We start from the raw sequence: 10,319 nt of genomic DNA, 5'->3' as shown, positions 1-10,319 counted from the left end.
GCTGCTTATTTAGATGTAAAAGGCACTGACAGCACACAAGGCTAATACATCTTTCTTCTGTATTTTTATTTAGAAATAAAAGTATGTCTGCAATTGACTTGCACAGCAAAACAAGAGTACCATGTATCACATTGTTCAGTGTTTCTTAGTTCAAAATAACCTCTCCTAGTAATTTCAAAAATAAAAAATGAAAACATTTACATTTACTATACGATACTCCTTGCAGACTGTAGCATAGACAAGTTGCAGTATTGCGGCTTACAGAAAAAGCATTTACTTTCAGTTTTACAAAATCATACAACACTGTTGCTGAATGTCGGAAGTCCACAGAACAAGCAGCAGCAATTCTAACTACACACTACTGTTGATTTTGTCTTGTAAAGGTGGTCTCAACAGTTAGTCGGAAGCACTGATACACCATAGCACTGAGCTTACAATTATATAAATCAGAGGTAAACTTCTTTTTTTATATCATCATTTAAAAGCTAGCATAATCATCTCGTTACAGAGGACCTTTCTATGCCTCACCTAACGTCAAGGCAGGTCCTTTGGATTTGTGCTCAAGACATAACTCCGATTTAGTCTTCCCTGAGTTCAGCTTTTACTCAGACACTGACAGCAACAATCCTGAATACGTATCCATGAAGATATGTGCAGCTTCATGGGARGAAAGAGAAGGCAGAAAATACAAACAGTAAAGTAAGGTAAGTTCAATGGAACAACAAATCGTCAGCTTATTAGAACCAGAAAATAACATGCAAACATCGTCACCATGGACATTGATTTATCCTGTTTTGTCAGTACTAAAATTAGTAAAACAAGCAAAATCATGTGAACCTTGTTTTAAAATATTTGCTTATCTGGTAAATTGAAACCGACTGTAGGAAGTCTGATCACCATGAAAACATTCACAAAGAAAGTGAAAGGTAAGTGTACAGTTTTAAGTCAGTACATAATTAGCTCCTACCTTCCCTCCTAGAGTTTTAAACCGAGTACAATCTTACTTTTCTGTAGAATATTGGATTTTAACTCTTGCAGTCTTAGCATTGAATTTAGTGAAAACATTTTATAAAGCTCATTTTGCAAAACAACAATTTAAAACCAAAACTAAAATTAAAGACAACTTTATTACAGACTTTTGTATTTCAAAACACTAAACAGTCAAATACAAAAACATAAGCTCTAAAATCATTGCTGGCAAAACATAAGCAGTGACATAGAATGGGACCCAATTGTTTATGACCTCAAATCATATCTATCAAACTGAAATTTGAATTTAATTTGAATTAAAAAAAAAAAAAAAATACACACACACACACACAAAGTAAAAATCAAGAGATACCCGGAAAATTTTAGTTGATGTAGATAATCATCTACAACATAAAGTTTTCCTGGAAAAAAAAAAAGCATAAAGATATTACAACCTATTTCTTCTTACTTACTGTTAAAGGCGACTCATGACTTTTGCATGACTGTTTGAATGTAGGACTGCTCTCCCTTCCAGAATTTAAATCTTTCTCTCTCTCCCTCTCTCTTTTTTAAACAGTAACTATTAAATACTGAAAGGAGAGCACACCTAATCATGCTTCAACCATACTTGAAGGTCAGAGAAAAAAAAACTATAATTCTTTTTCCTCCATCTGCCCAAAATTCTACAGAAACTTCCTGCATACACGCTTGAAAGCCAAACAACACAGCAACAAGCCCAATGCATACCAGAGAATGGATACGAGGCAGGAAAAATACAAACAAGGGTATTACCACTTGCTGGAAAGCAAGGCCTCGGGACTCACTCGCTCTTACGAAGACAAAGCCTATTCTTTATGTACGGAAGTCACCACACAGTGAGTACAAAGGAACACACAGTGTACCCTGAACTCTGCGTGAATATTCCTAGGAAACATTAAGAGCATAGGCCTGCTCAGAAGGAGRAAAGCTCTCAGTTTATTCCAAGAGTTACCACAAAGGTAAGTGCAGACAGTGAGCAGAGTGAATTTATATCACCCGTACACTGTAGTAATTTAACCTCTAATGAAAATCTCAAGATAATAATAATTTAAAAAAGAAGTAGTAGTATAGAAGAAGATAAATTTCAAGAGATATAAAAAGAAAGTAAAAGGGCTACATTAAACGATGAAAAAAGTTCTACTGGTAATTTTTTTGTAAAAACAAAAAACTTTTTCTAACAATGGACATGTTAGTGATCTACTAGAATATCCCTTCTCATCAGCCTTTTGAAAGGTTATTTCAGCTTACTAAAGTGAGACTACCTTTTAAAGGAGATAAATAAACTGGAAACACATGTTGGACCAACTTCTTTCTCTCAAAGAAGTGTCATGCTCCTTTCATTTATGTACTTAACCAAACTTTGACATTCTCCTTCTACCTAGCTGTCTGAACATATCTTTCTCTCTCACAGTGAACATATGAAAGTTCGAAAAGTACTTAATGGAATTTTAAAATGTATTTGGAAACATCTATTCTCATTTATTCATTTTAAGCAAACTGCAAGACTAATTAATATTACACTGGTTTCTCTCATAGTTTTTACTGTGTTGGGACTGTTTAAATGTAAACAATACATTTAAACCACCTGCTGTATGACTAAGCCCATAATGAACTTAAGTGCTCCATTGTTTTAAACTTCATTTGAACTTAACCATGTATTTAAAGGTCAACTGCACACTGAATATCTTACTCTAAAAAAATTGTCATTCAGTCAAGAACAGCCTGGTGAAAACTTACGACATTTGTTATCATAGGGAAATACTGAAACCAACAGAATTCCCTCTATTTTTCCAGTGCTAGCTGTAGAGCATTACCAACAACTTCAAGAGCTTGTTGCACCAGCTTCTTCCTCATCTTTGTATCATAGGCACACTGCTGGTTCTACTGGTTATAAACGATGTTTTGACAGTCATAGCTGAAAAAATCAAGAGAAAGAAAAAAATTAAAATTAAGCAGACTTGTTCCTCATCGAACTGCAAAGGAAAAGCAAATACTGTAACAATACACTATACATAGGTAACTTTTCTTCTATCACTATCTATCACAATAAAGTGAATAACGCATGAAGTATCTACCTCTGCCACATTACTTTATATGGTCAATCAGCTGAATTTTTCTCTCCCAAAGGAATACGATCCCAAAGCTGTAGCAACTGCTCTCCAACCTGTGGTTCTAGCTCCTAGAAATGAGCAGGAAATTAGGAAAGTTATTCACACTGCTAATGCRAAATACACAGAAACCATTTACAAAAAACAGCTAAAGTTAACAGTGCTTGCTTTTAGACTTTTTGAAAGAGTTCATTCCCTTTACTAATCATATCTCACAACTGGCTCAGAGTTTTTGGGGGATTTCTTCCTTTCAGAGTAAGCTGTCAGTTCTGGAGAAAAAATTAGACTGGACAAGACTATATGTGCCATACATCCTGTACCGTTTTTAGGTTACTTGCTTCTGAACTAAGGAGCAAAGATTTAAGCTTAATTCAGTTGAGTGTGCAGAACCTGGAAAGGTGGTCACAAGTAACACAGCAGCTCTTAATGGAAGCATGGACAACATTAATATAAACTAGCTTCATAATGACCCTTAAGACTTTCTGTCTCTGGAAAAAAACTCCCACACCTTATAGCAGAAATACGGTTACAATCCATCATCATCACATGCTCCTGGTATGTTCATACAACAACAGAAGTTTYGGGGAAGCGAAGCAAGAAGATGATACAAAAAATTCCGAACAAGTGTCTAACATCAAGGAGATATTTGTACCTTTTTTTGAAGAAGCGAAGAGGTCACAGAAACTGCCATAGAGAGCTCCTGTGTTAACTCTCTTCCAGCTACTTGTAGTTGCTTCTGGCTTTAGYAATTAGAGAATTTGTCCTAAGCTCTTTCTACCTCAAATTTCAGGATTCCCTATAGATTTCAGAGGAAACTCAAATGTGCAATTTTGAGCACTTATGTGGATGTGACAGAACTGAAGAGCTCCACAAACAAAACTACAAATTCTGGAAAWTTTTAATTTTTGTGGACATATATTAACCAAAAGGCTGCTTTGATTTATGAGATTATATGACCCTAACCAAAACTAAATGATATTTCAGAAAAGCTGTTCATAACTCAAAAAGTAAGCACAGCAGTCAACTGACAGCCAGCAGTCAATATCCACGGTTGGTGGGCAGCTTTAATTGCCTTCTGAATTAATGCTGTATTATTCTCTTACAGTTAYACTTAACGATTTTTTCCCAAGGAATTAACATGCTCGATTATAACATTTTAAAAGTTGCCTATTCATCTGTTTACAAGTGGGAAAAAAAATAAAAATAAATAAAATTGGTGCTTCCAGTTCCACCCCCCTCCCCAAAACAAGGAGTACGAAAAAAGTTTTCCACATCTTTTTAAACAACTAAGGCAGAATACACAAAGGGTGATAAATCAATATAGCTTCCATAGTCTGACTTACTGTTCCAAAGGCACGGTTGCATAAAAACTCTAAGTAAGGCTCTTTCTATCAAACATACATTTTCWTGTTGTACAGTAAAACCTTCATTTCCTCAACAGTAACACCTAAGCACCAGAGTGAGAGTGAACTATGATTCAGATTAATAGATACATGAAGAGAGTTAACAGAAATGTCAGCTCTAAAGAAACTAAAATAACAAACAGTTCTGAGTAAAGGAGACTCTATGAGGGACTAACATTACCTGTCCATCTCTGCTTATTTGTACTTTCTTATTGTCATTCCAAGGGTTGAGCAGATGATGTGCACACTGAAAAGGAAGACTTTCTTTTCGGATCCACTCCACCTTAAATACACCTCCTAAACCTGTAGATCCCCAGTCTTGACTTTTCTCACGTCCTATCTCTGAAGACATTCTAGCAAAACCCTGAAGTAAAGAATTGAAATACGAAGGGAAAAACACAGTTAGGACAGCTGGTCACTCCGGAATTCACACTAAACTTTCAAACTAGTTTCAAAGCGATTGACATGCTCTTACCCATGAAGCAAGACAGCTAAATAATTTTCTAGCTGTAAACATTTCAAGAACTGCCAATCTTTTTTCCCATTTGAAATACGCATTCGAGGGTTTGACCACTGAGAATGTCTCAGTTAAACCCTGGAAATTACCATTAAAAAAAAAAAAAAAGAGAGAGAGAGAAAGAGAGAGCGAGAATCCATTCTCTTCTTACCCATTCCCCTCTGGTTTAACAAACTTTTACATAGTATTAAGAGAGTATAGCTGTTCTTCCTGAAGAAGAGACAAGTTAAAGTTCTCTTCTTCTTCGAAGTGGGAAGAAATTCCAACAAGACAAACGTCCAGAAGCCGGGAGGGGAGGAGGGGCAGGGGAAAAACCACAAATTCAGGACTGCTTCTGACTCTTATTTAAGCAGGACATCTCTCCTGAAGGGGGAAGTCGGGGGAGCTGTCAAATATTCTGGCAAATCTGAAAGACACTTTCTGTTGAATTCTCTAGTTGCCAATACACATTACTGCTGTGAGATACGCAATCCTGGATAACTCAAGCCAGATTTAAAACATAAATCAGCAGAAGGAGAAGAGGAAGAAAAAGACACATGCTAGAGGAGTATGTAATTAGGAACATAAGGCTCACATTCCCATGGATGTCCAGTGAACTGCCAAAACTGGGGGCAAGACAACATCAACCACCTACACTCCTGATTTTAGCAAACTAAAACCTTTCACTCTTTTTCCTTTAAGAGTGCACCTAAAACAGCCCATTTACAATTTACTTATTACAGAGCAGAAAACTACAACAACCATGATGAAAATAACTTTCCAATAGTACATCCGTGTTTACCAAATCATAGGTATTTCCCATCATAATCTTTCAGTAGYATCACCAAGACTGCTGTATTTCAGCTACTTCACTATGTTTTAAGTTTATAAATGACTTTTATGAATAGGTTTATATAACAAGATGAGTTCAACTTTGTTTACTAGGGACAATCAAGTTTGGCCTCTCTACAACAAGCTAACACAACTTCACGCTACCAGGTAAAGCCTTTAATTCGAAATTGCTTAGGTTTTGGTGATGACTAGTTTGTTAACTAGAATGTATTAAGTAAAATACAGCAGTAGGGTATTTTTGTTTGTTTTCTCAAAACAGGTCACACTGATCACACCTTCTGACCTAAACAATTGTGAAGTCAGGACACCTTCGCAAAAAAAATGACCACGACTTTCCAGTCACCTGGCTTTTAGAAGTTTCCTGTTCAAAAAAGCAGATTTTATTGAAGTTTACTATAAATACATCTGGCAGTCTTCTGACTTTAGAAAGCTGCCATTTGATAACTGCTTATTACTATATAATATTAATTTTTGCGTGCAAAAAAAAAAGGAGTAGCATTTGGAGCACTGCACCTCTGCTTTGCCTTTAAAAAAAAATTCTTTTTAAGGATTAACCTAGGATATAAAGCATTACTGAAGAAACCCAGAGGTAGTTCAGTCTTAGCTTTGAGTGACAAGCTGAGTTACCTAAAAAGGTGTATAACAGTTTTTCATCTTAGCAACCATATACACTTGCTTTCCCRCACCATTTTTTAGATGGTCAGAAATCCTAACCAAAACCCTCCACACTATGCACAGTCATCTGTTGCAATCTTAAACCATCAGCCAAAGCTAACGTTTAATGTTAGGGACTCACCTGAAAGTGCCCAGATCCTTGGACAGAAAATACTAAGTAAACCATGCTGCTCTCCCAAAAGGCTCTATTTAGTTTTCGCTCATTACTTGGTGTAGTAGACCATATACCTTTCTGCTGAGAAATATCAAGGTTTCGCAGGTTGCTACTTTTCATTATGAAGTACCGAACTGGCATATTTGGTCTTGGTGAAGGAGATTTGGAACCCTAGAAAAAAAATTAAGTTAAAACAAACTGTAATAAAATAAAGAAGGCTTTAGTTCTAAAGTTTAGTTTTAAAGCATTTTAGTGCATGAAGATAAAAAAAATAAAAAAAAAAGCTCTGATTACATTCCTGCCTTCCTCCTCTAGATTCTATAAGAAATACGGAAAGTTTTAGCTGGTGCCRTCTGCCTTGGTTTTTAAATGCGTTTCAAATCTATTTTACATTTCTGAAACACTTCCCAAAGTAATGAGTCATTTTGAAAAGAGGCTCTCCAAACAAGTACTAGAGTAGTGTAGCAGTTTAGAAATTAARTATAATTCTTTCAAGTTTTACGCACCTTCAGGTGACAAACTTAATTGCTCTAGACTGTAGCCTAAAGTAGACTATTCAAATTTCTCACCTTCAGAAGACACCTAAATTCTCCCCCCTTTTACACCACATGAACTTAAAATTTGAAAGATTTAAGAGGAATTATTAAAGCCTCTGAAGAGACAGTGCCTAGAGGAACAAAAGGTTTTCTTCTCATCATTCTGTGGTTTACTATTCAAATATGCAGGGAGAATTAAGCCAGTAACTTCAAAAAAAAAAAAGTCTGCTCTGCCAAAATAACTATTCTAAAAAAGCAAGCACTCATAATAAGGCAGATAACACAAAATTTGAAGAGAATCAGTGTCTTATTGTATGCTATTAAAGAAAGAGGGAAGCAGAATCCAGAGCAAAAAGGAAAATTCAGAGAAATTCGAGTTCTGTATATTAATTTAGCAAGAAAATAAATATACTTTCACTAGTGATTACAGAAAGTTTTTTTAAAAAAACAGATTGTTCTGTTCTAGATGGTTTTAACTCAGCATTCTGCAAAGAGGCAGAAACTGAAGCACAGGAAGTTCYGCCTGAGCGAGAGGAGGAATTTCTTCCCTGTGAGAGTGACGGAGCMCTGGCACAGGTTGCCCAGAGAGGTTGTGGAGTCTCCTTCTCWGGAGATCTTCAAGGCCCACCTGGATGCAATCCTGTCTCACATGCTCTAGGTGACCCTGCTGAGCAGGGAGGTTGGAGTAGATCATCTCCAGAGGTCCCTTCCAACCTTAMTGACTCTWTGATTCTATTCTATGATTCTAACTRGTATAATAAGCATATTTAGTCTAGATTAAGTTCCAAAAAGAAATAGTATTATGCAGGTTAAAAAATGAAAATCTATTTTAGGCTCTTAATTTATCAATATAAGACAGCTGATGAAAGATATCTGCTRATTTATTTCTGAAATACAATTAATATTGAAGAGTGGGTTAATTTATTTATGAGAACCCTACCTTTCCAGATAAGGGAGGAGAAGGACTGGCACATGGGCTAGGATAACTACTGCTGTCTGTAGACTTCACTGATGACTGATCTGATCTGTCATCTGATGTTCGCTTGGAGTGCAAAATGCTTCTTTCTTTGTACTTCTGTGTCTGGTGAAATGCCGGAGGTGTAGATTTCATTAGAACCCTAAAAGGTAAAGGTGGATTTAGGATAGTTTAACACATTAAGAGTTTAATAAGCAGTCACAGTGCAACTGACAGCTAAACATCAGCCTATTGCACGACTATAATGCATTACAATAATTACAAATCATTAAGTACTTTCATTTAAAAAAAATTACTTATTATACATCGTTTTTGAATGCTGGGGTTATAGCTCTTCCACTACTTCTTTCCAGAGATCAGATTTCCTGGAAAATACATTCTGACTGACTGTCCTTTCAAACAGCAGACTTGCATATGAAATACTTATCAGTGAAATCACAACTACAACACAATGTAGGGCAGCAGCATTTCTCCCAACTGTAGTGTCACCCTTCTGTTACAAAGCACATGCAAGTCCTTTTTTTTTTAATCACTAGGAGAAATACAAGTGCTGCTTTTATATCTACAAAAATTACCACGTATTATCTCTAGAAGGCTTCAGAGAGCTTACTTTTCAGCATTAGGAGAGTCATCAGAGAATTCTGTCTCTGCTGAGCTTTTCCTGCTGTTACTTGACCTCCATGAAGATGCTAAAGGAAGTTCTTCAGAAGACATAGGTCTTGGTCTCTGCCCAATTCCTGAAGGCTGCTGCAAACCTGCAGACTGTTCTTCAGTGCTTAGAACAGTTATAATTGCTCTTATAGTTGCTTCATCAACTTGAGACCACGGTTTAGAAGGGGCTCGCATACGACGCAGAAACAAGCTATGCCACTTCTGCCTGAGTTGCAACAGCAAACCAGCAGCCTGTAATGAATTTTAACTCTGTTAAAGACTGATCAAAATTAGATCAGCCAGACACAGGCTGCCTGTGTCTCTCTTGAGCAGACAGTATCTGGCATTCTAAAATGAACAGGGATCCAAACTTGGCTGGCAACACTAAAAATTGTGGGGGGAAAAAGGAGGATTGAAGGAGGTGATCATTTGAAGAAAACTTTTCAGAAGTTATCCTTTCCTCTCTAGGGTTATCTAAAATTATTTTAAAAACCTTCTGTTTCATTTAGCTCTGCACCAAACTCACAAGCATACTGTAAACTTGCAGGATTTGTTACTGCTCACTTTAAAATTCACTTCATTCATACCTGGGGAAAAAAAGATCAGTTCTAAATGACACCTTTCTTCTAAGGCAGACTTCAGCTCAAATGCAATGACTGAATTTAGAACACTATGGTCTAATTTCCAAGCTATCAAAATATGCTTTAGTTTTCAAAAAACTAAACCCACATTTGAACATCTCTATAAAAGACAATATTACTGTTTGATCTGAATGGTCTAAGCATTTCATAATTCATAAGCAACTTCTCTTCCTAAAACAACCAGCAGAATTTCTCAGTAACATTAAGGTTTCTATCTTTTATGCATTATTTTCTTTTTGTTAAGTCTGACCTTTCTTATGTTACTCCAGTATTATCTCAAAGCTAGCTCCACCTTGAGCTAGCTCTAATCACTCTCTTAGTGAAAGAAAGACACAATTTTGTTTACTAAAGGAAATTTTCTACTATCTGAATGTTTAAGAATTTTCTATAAATATATAAAAAGTTAAATAATAAATACATAATAAATAAATGATAAATACAAAGACAAATATTCTTTTTCAAAAAACAAGCATTAAGCTSAAACATTACTTACTTCAGGATCCAGTTTGAAATGGAGCCATTCGTCTAGCTTCAGTACTGCCAGATTAGCAGTTGTTTTGTCCTCCATCTCACTATCACTGCTATCATTAGGTACACCATCCACTGGATGAAACAAATAYAAAAGGCGCCTTAGCATGTTTATATTATTTCCACTTGCATATAAAATGCTGAACATTATTGTATTGCCTGAAATAAACCCACTTCTCTTCTAATTTCAATTCCACTTAATATTCTCTTCACCTACTTCTAAACACRAAGACATTATAGTATTTTATTTTTGTAAAACCATCTCAGTAAGAAGTCTGCTAATTTGCTTTT

At 35.9% G+C, this 10,319-nt stretch overlaps 1 protein-coding gene across 1 annotated transcript in view; it reads right to left on the bottom strand.

The window, feature by feature from the left end:
• Positions 1-2,792: 2,792 nt before the first annotated feature.
• YTHDC2 (YTH N6-methyladenosine RNA binding protein C2) overlaps positions 2,793-10,319 on the bottom strand; it is a 30,282-nt gene continuing 22,755 nt past the window's right edge. Inside the window, exons 23-29 of the mRNA XM_085305362.1 lie at positions 9,994-10,103; positions 8,819-9,111; positions 8,173-8,350; positions 6,664-6,867; positions 4,701-4,883; positions 3,084-3,187; positions 2,793-2,923 (exon numbers count right to left, since the gene is read on the bottom strand). Coding sequence (XP_085161488.1) covers positions 3,107-3,187; positions 4,701-4,883; positions 6,664-6,867; positions 8,173-8,350; positions 8,819-9,111; positions 9,994-10,103 — 1,049 coding nt within the window. The 3' untranslated portion in view covers positions 2,793-2,923; positions 3,084-3,106. The remainder of the gene's footprint in view (positions 2,924-3,083; positions 3,188-4,700; positions 4,884-6,663; positions 6,868-8,172; positions 8,351-8,818; positions 9,112-9,993; positions 10,104-10,319) is intronic.

The sequence above is a fragment of the Rhea americana genome, unplaced genomic scaffold (genome assembly GCF_003343005.1).
Source record: "Rhea americana isolate MKP2758 unplaced genomic scaffold, rheAme1 scaffold_22, whole genome shotgun sequence".
Lineage (NCBI taxonomy): Eukaryota > Metazoa > Chordata > Aves > Rheiformes > Rheidae > Rhea > Rhea americana.
The sequence above is the reverse complement of the archived record's forward strand: the minus strand, read 5'-3'. Positions and strand labels throughout refer to the sequence as shown.